We start from the raw sequence: 23,993 nt of genomic DNA, 5'->3' as shown, positions 1-23,993 counted from the left end.
GACCAGGTTAAGTACTGACAGGAGGCTATAATAACCTCACAGCTGGAACCGCAAACACTGGCATGCCACTTTTTCATATATGGCATAAAATACTGTTAGGTTCTTTGGCCAAGGTCATTAAAAATTTCCGTACCTGTTATTTCTAATAAAACTGTTGTAAAGCTTGGCCATATCTTGACTGAGTATGTTAAGAAATAAGGAAAATTAAAAGCTAACATCTTGACCTGGTCAAAGAATACAGCAATCTTAGTGGAATGGCTGTTTCACTACAGCCAATTTATAAATGACGAAGCTTGCAGCACAAGAAAAAATATAAATAATCTTTCCTACCCTTTACAACATGTTTGACACCTTAATTCACTGGTTGAAAAAGATAACTGGTAAGAAAAGTCATGTATGCCCTAAGGCAAATTCGTGTTTATCATGTAAACTTATGAGTAAAATAAGAGACAGACTTGTAATCATCTCCGAACCCATTGCTATAGCTTGAATAGAAAAACAAACACCACACATATATGCTTCATTAACTATACATTTCTCCTTTTACTTGTAGTTTTGTTGATAGTGAAACTACAAATTAAAAGAGAAATGTGAACCCCATGCTACAGCTTGGACATGAAAAAAAGCAGGTAGCAGTACAGAAGGAATTGATCCCACACACAAATACAAACACAATAAAGCTACTTACTACAAAAATCAATCCTAGTAAGAAAACACAATAAATAACTTTACTTGTCAAAGAAAAGCAGAAAGTAACACTGATCACAGAAATATTAATTAATTAATTACCTCTTCCTAAGAAGTGACAGACAAGAGCTTGAGCCAGGAGCATCTGTCCACTGCGAAGCATACATCCCCATCCACAATCTGAAGTAAAATTTGAACCACTAAGAAGTGGGAATTCCTTCCTATAAGTGAACCAAAGACGACTGAAAAAGTCTACTTTGAAGCCTTCAATACCCTCCTGCTTGGTTTCCAAATTTCCCTCTTGACAATACTGGAGTTCATGGCCATCTTCACATTTCTGATGGTAACACTTCCCCAGAAGCCAAATAGGAGAATCTTTAGAGAAGTTTGTTTTCAATTTAACATTCCAGCCTGAAAAAAATTGAAAAATTACAGTTAAAGAGCACAAGAAAACCCATTGTTCTCATGTGAATAATTATGATTATAGCCATGGAGCCTCCAGTTTTACATGAAACTCAAACCACAAGGACATGAATTTTCATTTCTGAACATCACGTGGGATTTTGTCAAACACAATTAATAATATAAAGGGAAAAGTTGACATATAAAAGGTGATGCTAAAATGTTATTTAACATAATGAACCACTAGGGAGTGGTAATTCCTGTAAGTGAAAGAAAAATGACAGAAAAATTCTGGGTGTCACCCAGTCAAGAGGATATCTCCAGACTCATCAAATCATCTCAAATCTTCGTTTAGTTCTGTTTACTGATAAGGCATGGTTTCATTTACATGGATAATTTGCAAAATAACTGGTATTCACCAGGTGAGAACTGAACTTTGGAAACTTATACTACTTGGAAAGCAGAGAATAGTGAGAAATCGAGTATTATATAGAAGGATAGGAACATATAATAGGATAATAAAATGACAAGTCAATGCGGAGAGGGCAACAAAAAAAAAAAGGGGACAAGGACAAACATGAAAACACAAAAGGACAAGGACAATGTCCACATCTTCACACACACTGGCTTGTCTCCTCTTTTTATTGCTCCCTCTTCCTGCACTGACCTGTCATCGTATTTATTCTATCATGTTCCTATCTTTCTGTAACTTAATTTGAATATTCACACACATACTCAATAAAGATATGTTTACAAACAGTAAATATGTTGCAGTAGAGGAAGAGGAAGGTAATTTAAACCAATGAAGTTGCACAATGTGACAAGACCCATAAATCAAAAATTATACTGTACTTAATTTATTATGCAGTTCCACAGCCACAGTGAGAGGGCATAATGAAACATATATAATATATAATCAAATGTTCTGACTGACTGATTCGTCATCGCCGAGCCAAAACTACGGGACATAAAGAATGAAATTTTGAGGATAAATTTATATTACAATGTACGTGCGCACTAAGGGAGGATATTTGGATATTCCGCCGTTAAGGGGAGTGAAAAGGGGGGGGGGGGGGGTGGACTTTTAAAATGAGTGTATCTATATTTTTAAAAACCTAACAGTTTAAAGACGTGAAAATTGGTTTTCAAAATCCCCTTTAAAAATAAGGAAACACATTTTTTGTTTTTGGAAAATCCTCTTAAGCGGGGTGAAAAAAAATGTGAAAAAGGGGTTGAATACCTTTTATAAGGATACTTATATCTCAAAAACTGAAGATGTTACAGTCAAGAAAATTGGTATTTGGAATCTCCCTTAAAAGTAAATTAACTTTTTTTTGTTTTGTTTTGGAAAATCTACTTAAAAGGGCATAAACAGGAGTGACAAAGGGTGGTGAAGTTTTAAAATAAGTATATCTACAATATATCTAAAAATGTACCATGTTACAGGCGTGAAAATGGGTATATGGAATCTCCTGTAAAAGTAAGGTAAGGTGAGGGTTATTCTGCCCGAAGGCAGGTCCGAACCTCCGCAGAGGTGTCCCTGAGCCGGAGGTTCCGTGCGGTAGGGTGGCCAGTTCCTTTCTGCTCCTCCATTCCCTTACCGCCCACCAACAGCGCGTGGCAACCCATCCAACTCCCGACCACGCCCAATGTTGCTTAACTTCGGAGATCTCACGGGATCCGGTGTTTCAACACGGCTACGGCCGTTGGCTATGTAAAAGTAAAGGAACACACAATTTGTTTTCTGAAAATCCACATAAGGGGAAGTGTTAAAGAGGGTACATTTTTAAAATGAGCATATCTACAGTATATATCTCAAAAACTTAAATTACAGATGTGACAATTGGTATTTTTAATAAAAATAAAGTAACGCATATTTTTTGTTTTAGGGAAAAACTCTTGGTTGGGGAGAAGGATAAAAATGACTGAAAAAGGGAGTTTAATTACTTTTATTAGGATACTGGTACCTCCAAGATATTACAGACATGAAAATTTGTATTTGGAATTTCCTTTAAAAATAAATTCATATTTCATGTTTCTTTTGCCATTTTCATCATACTAGTCTAGTCTCTCATGCCTATGACTCTCCCAGTTACTACAACAACAATAGAATTTCTCAGAAGCATAATATATCAAAACCTAAGGATGAGAAAATAAATATTTTAGGGTAAAAGGGCCTGAGTGTCCGGCTCCATGGTAAAATGATTAGCATGGTGACCTTTGGTTCAAAGGGTCCCAGGTTTGCTTCCCGGTCGGGTCAGGGATTTTATCGTTCATTCGTTAATTCCTATGGCTAGGGGGCTGGGTGTTTGTGACATTTTCAGCATTAGATTTCATCTCAGATAGGGCCCCATCCTCACAGACGGCGCAGGTCGCCTATACGGAGTCAAATCAAAAGACCTGCATCACACCTCTACGGAGGCCGCACACCATTATTATTTTATAAGGCCTGAGTGTCTTGAGGCCTCTTTTCTATCCAAATGTACAATTAATTAAAAACAGAAATATCTTTTTCATAAACTTGCGACTTTGCAGCACTACTGGTACATTATAGCACTTGCATCAGTAGTGAAACTAGGAAATTTGGCTATTCATTGACAATATAACGAAGCTTTGGATGTTTTAAATTTTGGCATATTTTACCACACAAATACAAACTGACAGAGATAATCCAGAATGTGTGAATCTGGGATGTTCACGCTAGTCAACATGGACAAGGAAGATAATGGTGTCAAGTAACGAACTCTGTGAAACTGGGATATTCACACTGGTCAGCACATACAAGGATTAACCCCTCAAGCCGGCAATTTAATCCTGAGCTGCTCACTTCCCACACAGTATTTAAATTGAAGTTCAGAAGAGGTTTAAGCACCATCAACTAAAAAATCGTACATCATTCTATTCATAACTTGGATTGTCACCGACAAGGTCGAGGTCAGGTAGTTCAGTTAAACATGACAAAGAAGAGACTTCCATGTGCTGAATTTTGAGGCACAAACCATAGCATTTCAATTGCCCAGTAAACACGAGGAGGAATGTGCATGTTTAGATCTCGAGACAAGGAAAAAGTAATGCAAAAGGACTTTCGGAAAAAAGTTCCCTGAAAAATTAAAGTACGAGAAAACACAATTGTGAAGAATAAAAATTATATTTTAAGAGTGTGAGAGGAAAATAGGATGTTAGGAAAAACTTAAAACGGTCCACCTTTTCAATACAAAAATGTTATATTTATTTATAACATGTATTTGCACTTGGAACTAGTTTCGACGCTGTGTTTGCGTCATCATCAGCCAAAATGTGGGAAATAGGCAAGATGTAGGCATTTATATTACACAAGGCGTTACATTAAACAATACACATCTTATAAGGAGATAAAAACAGGGACGAATATAGAAACAAATGAATCGTTGAGAAAACAAAAGTTATACATATTAAAAATAACCTTAACCACATATCTTGCAGTGCGAAAGTTTTCTTCTTGAATGATTCCTGAATATAAAAACACACGCGCACACATTTCTGGAGAGCCAGCAGGCAGGACAAAGTAAAGTGAAACCTTAAGAGTTCTTCTGAGAAGAGTTCCTCATTTTTTCTATGTTCCGACTAACTAATGAAGTCTCCCTTGAGTTCCTGATAAACATACATAACAGGAAATTCTCCTTTCACTCTCAACAATAGCTCTAAAGACCATCGGTAAATTTTTTTTATTTTAAATATTGTGCAGAGACGTGAAAGCATGATTTTGAACATGATATAACTCCTTCATATAACGCAGTTTTTTAATACAAGGTGTTGCATTAAATAATACACATCTTACGAGGAGATAAAAATAGGGACGAATGTAGAAACACATGCATCGTTGAGAAGGCAAGTTATACATATTAAAAATAAGCTTAACCACATAACTTGCAGTGCGAAAATATTTGCCTTGAATGATTCCTGAATACAAAACGCGTGCGCACACACTTCTAAAGAGCCAGCAGGCAGGAAAAAGTAAGGTGAAACCTTAAGAGTTCTTCTGAGAAGAGATCATCATTCTTTCTATGATCTGACTAACTAATGAAGTCTCCCTTGAGTTCCTGATAAACATACACAACAGGAAATTAAACATTATACATCTTACAAGGAGATGAAAACAGGGGAAGTTATACATATTAAAAATTACCTTAACCACACATCTTGTAGTGCGAAAATATTCGTCTTGAATGATTCATGAATACAAAACACACGCGCATACATTTCTGAGGAGCCAGCAGGCAGGAAAAAGTAATGTGAAATTCCTATGTTTAAATGAAGCAGCCAACCAGGCAAAGTCGTTAGCCTATCATTACTTGGGCTTAAAAATCAAAATTGGGAAAATAGGAAAGGATATAGCATTTATCAAACAGTGCATTACACAGAATTTAACCCCTAATTTTCTAAAAAGCGTCACGAAACAACGTTTTGTTCCTCCCCATCAACAAGATGTTCAGGTTAGGACAAACAAACTTTGGTTAGAAAATGAACTAAAATTTCTCTATAAGAAAAAGTCGTTTTTAAATCATCGCTTATATGAAACTCACTTAGAGGCAGCCACCTTACTCTCAAATGCTCAGTGGAATCTTTTTCAAGACGAAGTCCAAATCAAGTTGTTCAATATTTTGTCCAAAAAACAGATAACACTAGAGAAGAAACTTGTAGCACTTAAAAATAAGGAAAAACACAGCAACTCCCCTCCAAAACCTAACAGCAAACCTAACCTCGCTAATGACACTCTACAACAATTCCACCCACCAGTAATTAATCTTTCCACCACCAACTTAGATGAGGACGATATAAGAATTCTTTCGAAAGGTCCAAAGCACAACTGGCCCTGTTTCAACTCGGCCCTTACAGCCTCCAAACTCGTAGTTGAATCAGAAGTTGCTATCAGCAAAATGCCATATGAACTACAAGACGAACTCAGAATGGACGTAAAAAAAAATTAAACAAAAGTTTTTTCTCAAAAAATCACACTGCGACCCCTATCACCAAAATCAACAAAGACTCCCTTACTGAAAGAAAACTAATTCTCAATCTTAAAAAGAAAGTCAAAGACAACCACCTCATCATTACAAAGGCCGACAAAGGCAACACAACAGTCATTATGGATAAAACAGACTACATTCAAAAAACCAAAACATTCTTAGATAATGACTCCTTTTCAATAGTCAAGAAGGACCCAACACAATCAATTCAAAGGCAATTGAAACAAATTCTAAAGAGCACATCTTTTATCCTCACTGAACAAGAAAAACAAAAGTTAATTACTATGAACCCAGGCCTACCAACAGCTAAAGCACTACCCAAAATCCACAAAACCGGTGTCCCTATTCGACCCATAATAAACTACAGACCAAGCCCCTTATATAAATTATCTCAATTTATCCAACAATTTCTTAATAAACATTATAAATTCTCATCAAATAAATCCATCAGGAACACTGTAGAATTAGTGAACAAACTAAACAGTTTCAAGCTTCAACCATATCATTCAATGCACTCCTTTGATATAGTCAACATGTATCCCAGTATAAACACCAACTCATTATTCCCGATCATCGAAAAGAACTTACTTGCTAACAATCAACTAAGTAAACTAGAAGTTCAAGACTTTATGACCATATTAAGATTACTAATTAACAATAACTACTTCACATTCGATAAGATCATTTACAAACAAGATGGTTTGGCTATGGGTTCACCAGCCTCAGGAATTTTAGCAGAGATCTACCTTGATTTTCTAGAACACACCGCCATTGACAATAACATCAAATTTGCTAATATCCAATTCTGGGCTAGGTACGTAGATGACACATTTATAATCCTAGATGAACGCTCCATAGACCCTCAAAATCTTAATAATATTGATCATGACATTAAATTTACCTTAGAATCAGAGACAAACAACTCCATCAACTTCCTAGACCTAACAATCAACAGGCACCCCTCTTCGTTCACATATAGTATCTATAGAAAGCCCACTCAAACGGCCACTACTATAAGAAATGACTCACTACACCCCCAAACACACAAAGCGGCTACATATAATAGCTTAGTAGACCGAGCATTCAAAATTCCGATGTCAAGAAAAAACTTTAATAAAGAATTGAACACCATTCGCTCTATAGCAAAATTCAATGGATATAATGAATCCTTTATTGAAAGAATAATCAATAAATTCAGACACCGCCCAAAAACCACCCTAATAAAAGACAATACTAGCACTGCCACGTTTTCCACATTTACCTTCAATAAAGAAATTTACAACGTCACTAACGTTTTTAAAAAACACAACGTTAAAATAGCCTTTCGTACTAACAACAGAAGCACAGAGATCCTACACAACTCTTCATCAATAAATAAAAGTAGTCCTTTTTCTAAATCAGGTGTATATAGGTTTTCTTGGCAAGACCGCAAAAGTTCTTACCTAGGGCAAACAGGACGCAGCTTTAAAATCAGATATGCAGAACATGTCAATGCCATAAAACACAACCGTTTTTCCGCAGTCGGCCTACATATAAAAGAATTTAAGCACAACTTTACTGAAATAAATCAAGATCTTGAGGTATTAGATATTCTAAACAAAGGTTCTTTCCTAGACGTCACTGAAAACCTCTATATTCATTTAGACCAATATTTCAATCCCAACCTAAACTTAAATGAAATCTCAGAGAAACCAAAGATCCTATTCGACTTTCTCATTGAATTTTTCAAAAACATGAATATCCCGAAAAACAGATCTGTCTTTCAGATTATGCATAATACTTTGTCACGCCACACACTTTCACCTCATCACACTCCATACTTCCCCCCCTTCCACTCCTCCTCTCTCCCCTCCTAATCCAACAACGGCCGCTGCCCAGACATAAACTATCCAACACGCTCTGTTCCTCTTCATCTCGCGCCATAGCTTTACCGCCTCATGTCCCGCAATAAACATCATAGAAACCTGCCCCCACCCTACACGCAACGCTGCAACAATAGACCACAAATACTGGCACAGTCAACCTCCACACTCTCAACAAAGATTCCTTAATACCTATTTTATATTCTTGTCGAGCTGAATACCGGACCTGTGAAGATTACAAGATTATATTGTGCATCTACAGAATGGTGTGTTAATGAAGCTATGTAATATAGAGAGAAACTTTCAAAGGTGATTAAACGAAGAAGTTATATCATGTTCAAGATCATGCTTCCACATCTCTGCACAGTATTTAAAATACAATTTACCGTTGGCCTTTTATAGCTATTGTTGAGAATTAAGGAGAATTTCCTGTTGTATATGTTTATCAGGAACTCAAGGGAGACTTCATTAATTAGTCGGAACATAGAAAGAATGATGAACTCTTCTCAGAAGAACTCTTAAGGTTTCACCTTACTTTTTCCTACCTGCTGGCTCTTTAGAAATATGTGCGCGTGCGTCTTGTATTCAGGAATCATTCAAGGCAAATATTTTCGCACTGCAAGTTGTGTGGTTAAACTTATTTTTAATATGTATAATTTTGGCTTTCTCAACGATGCATTTGTTTCTACATTCATCCCTGCTTTTATCTCCTCGTAAGATGTGTATTGTTTAATGTAACACCTTGTGTAAAAAATTGGGTTAAATGAAGGAGTTATATTATATTCAAGATCATGCTTTCACGTCTCTGCACAATATTTAAAAATGAAATTTACCGTGGTCTTTATAGCTATTGTTGAAAGTGAAGGAGATTTCCTGTTGTGCATGTTTATCAAGAACTCAAGGGAGACTTCATTAGTTAGTCGGAACATAAAAAATGATGAACTCTTCTCAGAAGAACTCTTAAGGTTTCACATTACTTTTTCCTGCCTGCTGGCTCTTCAGAAATGTATGCGCGTGTGTTTTGTATTCATGAATCATTCAAGACGAATATTTTCGCACTACAAGATGTGTGGTGAAGGTTATTTTTAATATGTATAACTTTCCCTGTTTTCATCTCCTTGTAAGATGTATATTGTTTAATTTCCTGTTGTGTATGTTTATCAGGAACTCAAGGGAGACTTCATTAGTTAGTCAGATCATAGAAAGAATGATGATCTCTTCTCAGAAGAACTCTTAAGGTTTCACCTTACTTTTTCCTGCCTGCTGGCTCTTTAGAAGTGTGTGCGCGCGCGTTTTGTATTCAGGAATCATTCAAGGCAAATATTTTCGCACTGCAAGTTATGTGGTTAAGCTTATTTTTAATATGTATAACTTGCCTTCTCAACGATGCATGTGTTTCTACATTCGTCCCTGTTTTTATCTCCTCGTAAGATGTGTATTATTTAATGCAACACCTTGTATTAAAAAACTGGGTTATATGAAGGAGTTATATCATGTTCAAAATCATGCTTTCACGTCTCTGCACAATATTTAAAATAAAAAATTTTTACCGTTGGTCTTTAGAGCTATTGTTGAGAGTGAAAGGAGAATTTCCTGTTATGTATGTTTATCAGGAACTCAAGGGAGACTTCATTAGTTAGTCGGAACATAGAAAAAATGAGGAATTCTTCTCAGAAGAACTCTTAAGGTTTCACTTTACTTTGTCCTGCCTGCTGACTCTCCAGAAATGTGTGCGCGTGTGTTTTTATATTCAGGAATCATTCAAGAAGAACACTTTCGCACTGCAAGATATGTGGTTAAGGTTATTTTTAATATGTATAACTTTTGTTTTCTCAACGATTCATTTGTTTCTATATTCGTCCCTGTTTTTATTTCCTTATAAGATGTGTATTGTTTAATGTAACGCCTTGTGTAATATAAATGCCTACATCTTGCCTATTTCCCACATTTTGGCTGATGATGACGCAAACACAGCGTCGAAACTAGTTCCAAGTGTAAATACATGTTATAAATAAATATAACATTTTTGTATTGAAAAGGTGGACCGTTTTAAGTTTTTCCTAACATCCTTTCTCAGTTCAATACGGACAAAATGAAATTCCTATGTTTAAAGGAAAATAGGAATCTAGGAATGAAAAGAAAGTGGGAGTCAGTTTTTGCAGAAATGAACATTGTAGTACATGAGTGGTTCAAATGTGTTTGAGCAAAGAAACTAAGTGAGTGGGTCATTGCTACAAGAAAAAAGTGTGAGAAATTGCAAATAACACAAAAACTGAGATTAACTGAATAAGGAATGTGTCATGCAGGAGCGTTATACCCTTTTCGAGAATATCACAGTAAAGAAAAATGTGCTAAATTTGTACATCCAGCTGAATGATTACTTCCGAAGCTATATGAATGTAAAGGCTGTAAAAACACTTGCAATATCTCCCAGGCAAATATTTAGTTATTACATACATACATACATACATACATACATACATAATCATCATGGCCTATAGACCAGTATGCCTTTCAGTGTTCAGTCTGCAAGACTCTGTGAATTTACCAAATGTCGCCACAATCCTCTATTTGCAACTAGTGCTGTGGCCTCATTTAGTTCTATACCTCTTATCTTTAAAACGTTAGAAACTGAGTCTAACCATTGTCGTCTTGGTCTCCCTCTACTTCTCTTACCCTCCATAACAGAGTCCATTACTCTCCTTTCGGCACAATCTGCCATTAACCCATTAGTGTCAGAATTATTTTTTTGCTGAGATTATTATATTTGTTATGTTTTACTGCATGTTTGAGACCAAAATAAACTAATAAAACAAGTTTCAGAATTTTTAGCACCAATAGGTCATAAGATATTTGATGTTGCCATATGGTAACACTAGGCGCTTGCACTACCTATTTTTTAACAATGAGATTTGGAAGAGGATTTTAGGTTACAAAGTAGTTTTTGTTTGTCGTACAATAACAATGTTGAAAATCTTAGCATTATTTATTGTAAGAATACTGAATATCACTTTTATTTTTTAGCTGTGTTGCGAATAATCGCAACACAGCTAAAAAATAAAATTATTGAGCAAAGGAAAAGGTATTTGTTTGCACTACAGAGACACATATGTATGATTGTTTTCTGTCAAAACAGAACACTTGCTGGAACATTAGAATAAAATAAAAAATAAGGAAGATGTGGTTACACACTACAGAGTACCAGTAACTACAGTAGTCAATATTTTCAGAGTCAGGTAAAAGCCAACTCTCAATACATGCATAGTAGACACAGGGATAGAGAATCGCAGTCTTTTGTGGAAGGGAAGGAATCAGTCAATACAGAGCCCAACTTCACACTTGGAGCAGATTGTTCTGACAATAGAAGAACAAGAATGGTACGCACACCTTCTCTTTTTCTTTTCTGGCGTGTGCTGGACAAGACAATCAGTCCCGTCACACCTTATTCTGTCTGAAACACAGCAGTGTGACGAAGATCCTACACAAGGAGATTGCCTTCCAGAACCTCTAGGCAACACTTTATACCTCCTCAGGTACACGTCGGCTACTTCCCTCCTGAAGTCTAAGTCTGATTTCTGGATTTCTTATACAGTAGCCAGCTATTTTGCATAGCTACATCCAACATCCACGTAAACAGGGACCAGTACGATTTCTTGCCTTGAATCCCGACCAGATAATAGCCAACATTTGGGTCCATTGTATCAGTTCCGCCCATGCCAGAATTGTATTTGGAAATCAACTTAGGTCTTTCAACCATTACTGTTCGTTTCAGATGCTTAGAAAACCTCTTCACGGGAACCACTTCCTGGGTACCACACGATGTAGACAACATTGTGACAACGGCATTGTCCATCCACCGTACGTAGAGGTGGCCATCATTCATTTCCATAGTAATCTCTTCTTTTTTTTTGAAAAACGAGTTTTTGCTTGTCATTGGGCATTCTTTGGGAATTCTATTTTGCTGTATAGTCCCAACAGCAGAATATCCAAGAAAGCTCAGATATGTGAACAGCGCTGCACCAGTGAATAAATTGTCCAAGTATAAATTGTACTGTAGATACCTTTTCTCCTCTGGAATCTCATCTAGTAGCACTAGCAGAGGGCTTGCAGCTTTACCAAACACACCTTCATACTCCTGTTTTGATTTAGGCCCCTTGCCTTGGTATAATTCAAAATTGACCAAGTCACCATCTTTTGAATTTAAACACCAAAGTTTAAAACCAAACCGTATTGGCTTACCGCGAATAAATTGTTCGCAGCTGTGCCGGCCAAAATATTGAACTATGCACTCATCATACGACAAATTCTTGACACACTTCTTCAACATTTCCATTACTGGCCAAATTTTCCACGCTTTATCCTTCTCATCGACCTGCGTATTTTCTGTACAGTGGAGAAATCGATATATCTGGAGAATTCTGTCCCTCCTCACTGACTGAGACACCGCAATGTTTATCATATCATCATGCGTGTCCCAATAAGAACGTTTGGAGGGCAACTTATTGTATCCAGAAATGAAAAGTACGGCGATGAAGCAACAAATTTCATCAGAACTTATTTGTAGGTCCGCACAATTTAAAACCATTGCATACTTTTTGGTATCTTGAACTAATGTTCGATCAGCTGGTTATCCACAAATAATTCAAAAATGTCAACAATAGTCATGGATTTGTACTTGCTACAATTAGGCTCCAGAAATGTGAATAGTTGCCCTATATCGAAATCAGCCCCTTTGGTCCATCTTTGTTAACATTTTATTTATTCATTTCTCCATCACTTATCCACTCTTTTGCTGTTTTGGGTATTGAAACAGATCTTGCATCACTAGACACAAAAGACTTCGTCCTCTGGCAATACACCTTCACCATCAGAACTAATTCCAATTCTTTCATTATTTGCAAGCGTTATTTCAGCACTGGCACGCAACTGTCGAGAGCTGAGATTATCAATAAGCCCGCCACCAACTTCATCAACAGAGTCTTCGTCTGTAAGTACACTTACATCGGGCGGCTCCACCAAAATATCCCCATCGACATTCTCAATCAGCAGCACATCCAGTGCTTCTAAAAAGAACATGTATGAATTAGGATAAAGTAATGTGATCTGACAGCTGCAGCAATTTTACCGAGTATAAATGCATGGCAATGCTGAAGATTCAACAAGGACTACTATGGCATTGTCCACCCTTACTGAATGTAATGAAGTGTGCACAACACTATTGTAAACATAATCTAATGAAACAACTTCATTTATAAATTGTATATCCTACTTCCACGAAGCCGGCAGACATTTTTGCGGGACTCTGATAATAACGAACAGTCCACCACTCCTTGTGTCAAATTAAATAACCGTGATTACTTGATTCTACAAACACATCCCTAACAGCCAGGCGACACCACAGCCTTCAAGATCATTTCATGTTGCCAACAGTACTAAAAGAAAAAGGCACGAGAATTGTTGCCATATGGCAATGCACAGCACTAATAGGTTAAGACCAAGTTGTCAGCATAGGCCACACTGCTTACTACATATCCACCTAACTGAATACCTCCCTGCCACTTTATACCTTCCAGCAGATGATCCATGAAAACTACGAACAACAAAGGTGAAAGATTACAGCCTTGTCTAACCCCTGAAAGTACCCTGAACCAAACACTCATTCTACCATCAATTCTCACTGTAGACCAATTGTCAACATAAATGCCTTTGATTGATTTTAATAATCTACCCTTAATCCCATAGTCTCCTAGTATGGCGAACATCTTTTTCCTCGGTACCCTGTCATATGCTTTCTCTAGATCTATGAATAAAGCATAACTGTCTATTCCTCTCGTAGCATTTTTCAATTACCTGGCGAATACTGAAAATCTGATTCTGACAGTCCCTCTGTGGTCTGAAACCACACAGATTTTCATCCAACTTCCTGATCGCACCCTCCCTTCCAAGATGCCAGTGAATAATTTGCCTGGTATACTAATCAATGATAGACTTCAATAGTTGTTGCAAATCCTTCCTGTTCTCTTGCTTATAGATAGGTACAATTACTGCTTTTGTCCAATCTGAACCTTCCTGTTCTCTTGCTTATAGATAGGTACAATTACTGCTTTTGTCCAATCTGAAAGTACCTTATCAACACTCCATGCTAATTTTATTACTCTCTGAAATCATTTCATCCCTGCCTTCAAACTATAATTCACCATTTCATGTCTAATTTTGTCTATTCCTGCTGTTTTATGAAAACGGAGTTCATTTACCCCCTTTTCCACTTTCTCAAGCGTAATTTCACCAACAACATTTTCCTCCTACCCCATGAGCTCGGCTGTTCGCGACACCACCAGGAAGATTTCCTTTTACATTTAGAAGATTTTCAAAATATTCCCTCCACCTGTCCAGTAATTCACCTGAATTACCCAAAACACTGTTCATCTCCTTTTTCCCTTCCTTGCTAATATTGTTTAATACTGACCAGAAAGGTTTCCCTGCTGCTTGACTTAACCCTTCCAGGTTATTACCAAAATCATCCCACAATTTTTTTTTTGTATTCAACAACTATTTGTTTCAATGTGTTTCTTTCATCAACATAGAATTCCCTGCCTGCATCAGCCCTTGTTTGAAGCCATTTCTGATAAGCTTTCTTTTCACGTTTACAAGCTGCTCTCACTTCATCATTCCACCAACATGTTCACTTTTTCCCATCTGTACACACAGTTGTTCCTAGGCATTTCATTGCAGTTTCTACTACAGCATCCCTGTATGCCACCCATTCTCTTTCTATATCCTGAACCTGCTTACTGTCCACTCTTTGGAACTTCTCACTAATCATATCCATGTACTTCTGTCTAATTTCCTCGTTCTGGAGATTTTTTACCCTTATTCATTTGCACACAGATTTCACTTTTTCTGTCCTAGGCCTAGAGATACTTAGCTCACTACAGATCACATAGGGGTCTGTATCATCGAAAAATCCCCGGAAAACCTGTATATTCCTAACAGATTTCCTTCATTTGAAATCGATTAAGATATAACCTATTATGGATCTGGTACCCCTACCCTCCCATGTGTAGCGGTGAATAGCCTTATGCTTGAAGAATGTATTCGCAACTGTTAAACCCATACTAGCACAGAAGTCCAGCAAACGCTTCCCATTCCTATTAGCTCCCATATCTTCCCCACATTTACCAATCACCTTTTCATATCCTTCAATTCTATTTCCAACTGTTGCATTGAAATTGCCCATTAGCACTATCCTATCCTTGCTGCTGACCCTGACTATGATGTCACTCAATGCTTCATAAAACTAGTCAACTTCATCCTCATCTGCACCCTCACATGCTGAATACACTGAGACAAATTCTCATCCTAATTCCTCCAATTGCCAAATCTACCCACATCCTTCGCTCATTTACGTCCCTAACAGAAACAATGTTGCGTGCAATAGTATTCCTGATGAACAGCCCTACACCAGACTCTTGCCCTTCCCTTTTTAACACCCATCAAGTACACTATAATCTCCTATATCTTCCTCATTATCTCCCCTTACCCGAACAGCATTTACTCCTAGCACATCCAGATGCATCCTCTTTGTTGACTCAGCCAGTTCTACTTTCTTTCTTCCGTAAGTCCCATTACTATTGATAGCTTCCCATCGAATTCCATTCTGTTCGCCAAGTTGTTTCCAAGGAGTCTCTCACCTTCCTTGGAACACATTTAAGTTTTGGAACACATTTAAGTTTAAGTAAGATTGCTCTCCACTGCCTAGGAATTAATTCAAATGTATTGGGGTCTGCTTTGTCAAGAGTACCCTTTCGGACAAATGTTGCATTTAACGATACTCTCCTATAGAAAAAGTTGTGTAAGTGTGCAAATATTAAAATAAGTTAAAACAAGATTCATATGGATGATACCTTGGTTTGGGGAAAAAATAAAGCAGAACACAACCACGTCTTGGAGAAGTTTTGACAAAATTTAAGAAAGTTGGTGTCACACTAAACAGACATAAATGTTTATTTTTAGTTAAAAAAGTAACATATTTTCAGGCACGTGCTGTCGGCAAATGGAATTTCTATCGAACAACACAAAGTAAAAGCTATTACCAACATGAAGCCAACTACAGACATTAAAGATTTACAGCGTTTTTTAGGAATGGTTAATTTCGTAGGAAAATACATTCCTAACCGCTCCCAATTACTGAAATCTCCATGATTTGCTGAGCAAGAAGAACACATGGTATATTGGGGAAAATCGCAATAAGTCGCATTCGATAACATTAAAAAACTTCTGACTGAAGCTCCACAATCAGCATTCTACAGCACTGAAAAACCTACAATGATATTGGCAGATTCTTCGTCCTTTGGAATTGGTGGCGTAATTCTCTAGCAACAAGATGATTCTAAGTGGTGACCTGTCTAATACATATCAAGAGCATTGGCACTCAATGAGCAGCAATACTCCAACACAAAACACGAGGCACTAGTCCTGACCTGGTGCTGTGAAAAATTAAAAGAATATATCATAGGCAAAGACATAATTTTGGAGACTGATCACAAAACACTTTTGTCGATTTTGCAGACAAAAAATTTGGACAATTTAATTCCACATCTTCAGCGGCTACAAATAAGGCTAATGCGTTAACTCGTACAAGATAGTTTACACACCAGGGAGGCACCTGATTTCTCATCAGAATGGACAGTGGCTCACAATTCAGCCTTGGAGAAAACTTAGAATTCCAGCGATTTGCCAGAGATTATAATTTTATGTTGAAGACCAGTAGTCCATACAATCATAAGAGTAACGACTCTGCAGAAGCCATCGTCAAAATAGCGAAACAAATATTAAAGAAAAACGAAGACCCAGACCTAGCTCTTCTTGTTACAGAAACACACCAATTGAAAATGGATATAGTACGGCCCAATTTATGATGGGTAGAAGACTGAGAGAAATCACACCCCAATTACCTGTAACACTGGATGACTGCCCAGACCACACCCAAGTTGAAGAGAAGGCAAACAACTCCAGAGCAAAGTGGCTACGACAGGAAACACGGTGCGACAATCCTCAGATAAGTCTCAGATAAAATAACGATATCATTGGCAAATCTCAAGGTTTTGATTTCGTCTCCTTGGATTGTGATTCCCTCTCCAAATTCCTCTTTGATTTCTTTTACTGCCTGTTCTATGTAAACAATGAAAAGGAGGGGGGACAAACTGCAGCCCTGCCTCACTCTTTTCTGGACTGCTGCTTCTTTTTTAAAGCCCTTGATTCTTATCACTATAGGCTGATTTTTATACAGATTGTAGATAATTCTTCGTTCTCGGTATCTGATCCCAATCACCTACAGAATCTTATATAGTTTGGTCCAAACAACATTATCGAATGCCTTTTCTAGATCTACGAATGACAAGTACGTGGGCTTGTCCTTCTTGATTCAATCCACTAAGATCAGATACAAAGTCAGGATTGCTTCACGAGTTCCTACATTTCTTCTGAAGCCAAACTGATCTCCCAACTCAGCTTCAACTTGTTTTTCCATTCTTCTGTAAATAATACGTGTTAAAATTTTGCAGGCATGAGATAGGCATACTAAACTAATGGTGCGGTAGTTTTCACACCTGTCAGCACCGGCTTTCTTGGGAACAGATATAACAACATTCTGCCGAAAATCGGATGGGACTTCTCCTGTCTCATACATCTTACACACTAAATGGAATAGCCTTGCCATGCTGGTTTCTCCTAAGGCATTCAGTAATTCAGAGGGAATGTCATCAATTCCAGGTGCCTTGTTTCTATTTAGGTCGCTCACAGCTCTGTCAAACTCTGACCTCAAAATTGGGTCTCCCATTTCATCAGCATCAACAGCCTATTCTTGTTCCAGAACCAAATTATCTACATATTTACCTTGATCAACTGTTGGATATGTTCTTGTCATATTTCAGCTTTGTCTTCTTTCCCTAGAAGTGGCTTTCCAACTGAGCTCTTAATATTCATACACCTAGATTTCCTTTCTCCAAAAGGTTTCTTTGATTTTCCTGTATGCAGCATCTACCTTTCCCACGACCATACAACCTTGACATCCTTGCACTTCTCCTTCAGACATTCTTCCTAAGCTACCTTGCAATTTCTATCCACTTTATTCTTTAATCGCCTGTATTCTTGTGCAACATGTTCCATGAAACAATCCCTCACTCTCTTTTCTTTCAGCTTGTCTAGATCCCATCTTTTTGCATTCCTTCCTTTCTTCAATTTCTTCAACTTTAGATGACATTTCATGACCAACAAGTTGTGGTTAGAGTCCACATCTGCTCCTGGGAAAGTTTTGCAATTCAACACCGGGTTTCTGAATCTCTGCCTGAAAGTAGCAAGAATGATTGCTGGTACAGACAGGTGGGAGCAATGGCAGGAGGGTACTCGGAATGAGGAGATCAAGGCTAATTTAGGAATGAACTCGATGGATGAAGCTGTACGCATAAACCGGCTTCGGTGGTGGGGTCATGTGAGGTGAAGGGAGGAGGATAGGTTACCTACGAGAATAATGGACTCTGCTATGGAGGGTAAGAGAAGTAGAGGGAGACCAAGACGACGATGGTTAGACTTGGTTTCTAACGATTTAAAGATAAGAGATATAGAACTAAATGAGAACACAACACTAGTTGCAAATCGAGGATTGTGGCGACGTTTAGTAAATTCACAGAGGCTTGCAGACTGAACGCTGAAAGGCATAACAGTCTATAATTATAATGTATGTACGTATGCCTAATCATAATGAAGTCTATTTGATACCTTCCAGTGTCTCCAGGTCTCGTCCACGTATACAGCCGTCGTTTGTGGTGTTTCAACCAAGTATTGGCAAGGACTAAATTACGATCAGTGCAGAATTCAACCAGCCGACTTCCTCTTTCGTTCCTTTGTCCCAATCTGATTTCTCCTACTGTATTACCTTCTCTTCCTTGGCCTACCACTGCATTCCAGTCTCCCATCACAATTACATTCTCGTCACCTTATACATATTGTATTAAATCCTCTATCTCTTCATGTATTCTTTTGATTTCCTCATCATCCGCTTAACTAGTAGGCATATAGACCTGCACTATCGTGGTGGGCATTGGTTTGGTGTCTATCTTGACGGCAATAATTTTTTCACTATGCTGGTCGTAGTAGCTTACCCGCTGCCCTATTTTCTTATTCATTAATAAACCAACTCCTGCATTTCCCCTGTTTGATTTTGTGTTCATTATTCGGTAATTGCCTGACCAAAAATCCTGTTCTTCCTGCCAACGTACTTCACTTATACCAACTACATCTAACTTTAGTCTATCCATCTCCCTTTTCAGATTCTCTAACCTACCGCAACGATTCAAACTTCTAACATTCCACGCTCTGACTTGCAGAATGTCAGTATCCATCTTCCTGATGATCGCCCTCTCTCGTGTAGTCCCCACCGATCCGAATGGGGGACTAGATTACCTCCGGAATATTTTACCCGGGAGGAAGCCATCATCAGTAGGCCCTACATCATTCATGCAGAGAGAGCTGCATGTCCTCGGGAGTTAGTTACGGCTGTAGTTTCCCATTGCTTTCAGCCGTGTAGCAGTATCAACACAGTTAAGCCATACTGAGTATTATTTCAAGGCCATATCAGTCAATCATCTAGACTGCCGCCTTTGCAACTTCCAAAAGGCTGCTACCCCCTTTCAATGAACCATTCCTTAGTCTGGTCTCTCAACAGACACCCAGCCGATATGGTTGCACCTGTGGCTCGGCTATCTGCTTCATTGGGACTCGCAAGCCTCCCCACCACGGCAAGGTCAAATGGTTCACAGGGGAGGATACCTAAACTAAGTAAGATTAACAGAAAGGAAGCAAATATGGATATCTTAAAAAAATAATTAAAAATACAAACAGATAGGCTATAGGAGAACCACAGTTAAAAAATAAATACAGTGGCTGACAAGCAAGCAATTGGACACACTGAACACATGGGGAGGCCGTGTTACTAATATTGGCAACTGGTTGTTGCCAACTGCTTTAGGCCTACTCTCATTTCTAACATGGGTTAGAGTTTTTTGTTATCCAACCCCACACCCCATTTCATAGCACCAGAGAGAGGACTGGCATTTACTTGAAGGTACCCAACTCAACAGTGAGGTATTTAAATATAAACAGCGCACGCACACACACACACACACACACCCACCCTCTGAACAAACTTTATCCTCATTTGCTAAGTGAATGGTGATAAATTAACACACAAACATATCCAAACAAACTCCAACCTTTCAATTGCAAATGTAGGCCTATAGAAAATTTGAGGAGCTACCGGTACCTGAGCTGCTATTACCATTAAGACAACAAGTTGATTGTCTCTGGCATATAGTTACCTCCCATAGCCTAAAAAATACAAAATCTAATAGTCTAATTTATACATAAAAGAATCTTTTTTTTTTTGCTAGGGGCTTTACGTTGCACCGACACAGATAGGTCTTATGGCGACGATGGGATAGGAAAGGCCTAGGAGTTGGAAGGAAGCGGCCGTGGCCTTAATTAAGGTACAGCCGCAGCATTTGCCTGGTGTGAAAATGGGAAACCACGGAAAACCATCTTCAGGGCTGCCGATAGTGGGATTCGAACCTACTATCTCCCAGATGCAAGCTCACAGCCGTGCGCCTCTACGCGCACGGCCAACTCGCCTGGTCATAAAAGAATCTGGTTGGAAGGTGCAGAGATGGGGTGGACCCAGCTGATCCACAGATCTACAACTCCACATTCTGACCGACCAACCAGGACAGGACTGCTGGACACTGCTCTGCTACTCTGCATCCGGGAGACGGAGAAGGGATGGTCACCACTGCCAGATGCCCTGAAAATGGTTTTCCATTCTCCCGCAATACCTCTAATACCAGGAGAGTTCCTTGTATAGATCATGGCCGCACCAACCTCACCCTTCTCCAAATCATAAATCACCATACCAAATTTCCTTCCCCAAGAGAGAGGACGCCACACTCCAAGAGGTCCATCTCCCCCTTCAGGACAGGAATGAGAACTTTGACCGAGCAAGTAGCCAAGCGGTTTCGGTCACGTAGCTATCAGTTAGGATGTGGGAGATATTGGGTTCAAATCCCACTGTCAGCAGTCCTGAAGATGGTTTTCCGTGGTTTCTCATTTTCACGCCAGGCATATGCTGGGGCTGTACATTTATTAAGGCCACGGTCGCTTCCTTCCCACTCCTACCCCTTTCCTATACCATCACTGCTATAAGACCTCTCTGCGTCGGTGCGACATAGGCAGACTGAGTAAAAAAAAAAAGGAATGTATATTAACCTATGACATAATAAAATTTCTGAGGCCTAATGTAGAAAAGATTTTAACACTGCAGGTCTACAATGAATGAAAATACGTGTCTAGTACGTTATAGCCAGTAATAGTAGTAGAACTAAACCTAACGAGAATACATGAAAATTTGTAAAGGAAGGTAAATTAATCCCTGAATTTTAAAAAAATCATTTAGCAGATGAACTTACGATACTTACGGTATCTAACATTATGCCACATTGACATTAGTTTTGCTTTCACCTTCCCATCGTTTTCTAGACTTTCGTTGTCATCCATAACAAACACCACAGCTGCACAACTACGAACACACTATTGCTTCGTACACTCCACAATAATCTTCCACATGATGTATATAATACTTTAAAATAATAAGCGCCAAACATCCGGAGTTCTCTTATTACCTGAAAGGATAGGGTTTCTAAGGATGGTATCAAGTTTCTTATACTAGTATTTGTACAAGCCTAAACGCACTGCACTGTTGATCAGGGAGATTAAGTTGAAAATTTCCTTGCACGTCCCTCCCTATCATTAGGATATCAATACGTTAATATTACATTTCTATACTGTAACTGACAACTCATAAATTCAAAACAACGAATGACTTTAAGTCAACTCGCACACCAGGTGCATTTGTTGGTAAGACTGTAAACAAGGGTTGTAAACCACAACCTAGCACAGACAAATTGATTCTGTCTGGCAAAATGCAGCAGGATTATGAAGTTGAAAGTATGCGGCCGCTGCCATCTTACATCACTACACTACCCCGATGCAATTATGTAAAATTGCAGCAAAAACGGGAATATTGGACAGGAGACCATTAAAATAATAAAGGCACATAGAATAATAACAACAATAAGACTGATTACTTAGACCTATTAGGTTCTTTATTTTACTGTTAAAGAAAGAAAGAAAGAAAGACTGGTATATCAATTTACCAATGCTTAAAAATGCCCAACCAGTTTTAGACCGATCTTTGGTGAAATCTGCTTCCATTTAACTCACTTGCAGCATGATTCACACGTATTTTCAGGTTTATTTGTCCGTCCAATCCTCTTTCTGTTTCTTTACCTGTTGAATAGCACAAAGGGGTCTGCTCAAGGCTTAACGTCGCCATCCGACGGATGAATCACCATGAACAGCGTCATATGCACTCACTCCATATAAGCGCTGCGGAGAGGTCTGGAATTAAGTTTTTTGTACGCAATCTACTGATTATAAATTGCACACAACCACCTCCCCTACCCTGCCGGCGAACATTCAGATGGTGAAACATATTTCGACCATCGGGACTCGAACCGGTTAGCCACAGTGTCAGACCGTTTAGACATCAAGGCCCTACCAATCATGGCCACCAGCCGGGCTCACACGTGTATTTTGAGGTACTGTGATGAAATTACACTAACAAGGCAAGAAATGTGCGTGTCATTTGAGTTTAGATCGAAAGAATATAAACATTAACTTTAAAAAAATAGTTAAATACAACTGAGCTGTGACTTCATTAGGTATGTTCCCATTCATGACTGAGCTTAAATCATTACACGTATCTCTCCGAAATACCGAAATACATCTCAGTAAGTTAGCACACATGAACATATTTCGTAGGTACATAAAGGTTACCTCCGTTCTGGAAAGAAGTGAACGGATAAGGGTTCTCTTATAATAATGTCCAATGTTATTTATTTTACGTCCAATTAAATACTTTTAAGGTTTTCGGCGACGCCGAGGTGCCGAAATTTTGTCCCGCAAGGTTTTCACGTGTCAGTAAATCTACTTACATAAGGCTGACATATTTTAATACCGCTACCTTTAAACACTAATGGACTGAGCTAGGACCGAACCTGCTAAGATGGGGTCAGAAGGCCAGCATTTCAACCGTCTGAGCCACTCAGAGTGGCTAAAGATTTTCTTTTCGTACAACAGCTTCCTTACAAGTATCAAATTGTAGAGAATTGACTAACACCTTTACCACAAATCCTGAGATATAATCAATAATATCCTGTAATAATAATCTTGACTGATGCAAGCTTACTAATCCTTCCACTCTAATTTTAACAGTAATTTTTATATTTTTATAATATGTCCGTGGTTCATGTTTGTGGGTTACTGTAGTCACGTCCTAGTTCGTGAACCATGGGCAACGGCTGAGTGGCCTAGTAAGTGGTTCTGAGAGTCGGGATACCAGTTGCTTTGGAATGGGAGTGGGCATCTCGGACATATTCTGAGTCATGGCCCTCCATGTGCTCAGGCGGCTAGGACTATACAATTCACCGGGGGTCCATAACCCGTTAGAGGAGAGATCCTCACACGGACTATGTGTAAGTAGGGTAGCATCCTGCTTCATGAATTTACCGAGCTCAGAACATTTTAAGCAAGCCTCGGACCTATGGGAGTAATGGAGTCCCACTCCCATTTGACAGGCGAGGGACTCCTTGGAAACAACTTGGCGAACGAAATGGAAATCGATGGGGAGCTATCAATATTAATGGGGCTTATGAAAGAAAGAAAGTAGAACTGGCTGAGTCAGCAAAGAGGATGCATTTGGATGTGCTAGGAGTAAGTGATATTCGGGTAATGGGAGATAACGAGGAAGAGATAGGAGATTATAAAGTGTACTTGACGGGTGTTAGAAAGGGAAGGGCAGAATCTGGGGTAGGGCTCTTTATCAGGAATACCATTGCACGCAACATAGTTTCTGTTAGGCACGTAAATG

General features: G+C 38.6%; 1 protein-coding gene across 1 annotated transcript in view; it reads right to left on the bottom strand.

Moving 5' to 3' along the window:
• The window catches only part of Atg4b (Autophagy-related 4b), a 156,831-nt gene extending 134,950 nt beyond the window's left edge, over window positions 1-21,881 (bottom strand). The window contains exons 1-2 of the mRNA XM_067141396.2: window positions 21,481-21,881; window positions 790-1,098 (exon numbers count right to left, since the gene is read on the bottom strand). Coding sequence (XP_066997497.2) covers window positions 790-1,098; window positions 21,481-21,559 — 388 coding nt within the window. The 5' untranslated portion in view covers window positions 21,560-21,881. The remainder of the gene's footprint in view (window positions 1-789; window positions 1,099-21,480) is intronic.
• Between the last annotated feature and the right edge of the window lie 2,112 nt (window positions 21,882-23,993).

This window comes from Anabrus simplex, chromosome 2, assembly GCF_040414725.1.
Source record: "Anabrus simplex isolate iqAnaSimp1 chromosome 2, ASM4041472v1, whole genome shotgun sequence".
In the NCBI taxonomy this organism is placed as follows: domain Eukaryota; kingdom Metazoa; phylum Arthropoda; class Insecta; order Orthoptera; family Tettigoniidae; genus Anabrus; species Anabrus simplex.
This window is presented reverse-complemented; position numbering and strand designations above follow the sequence as displayed.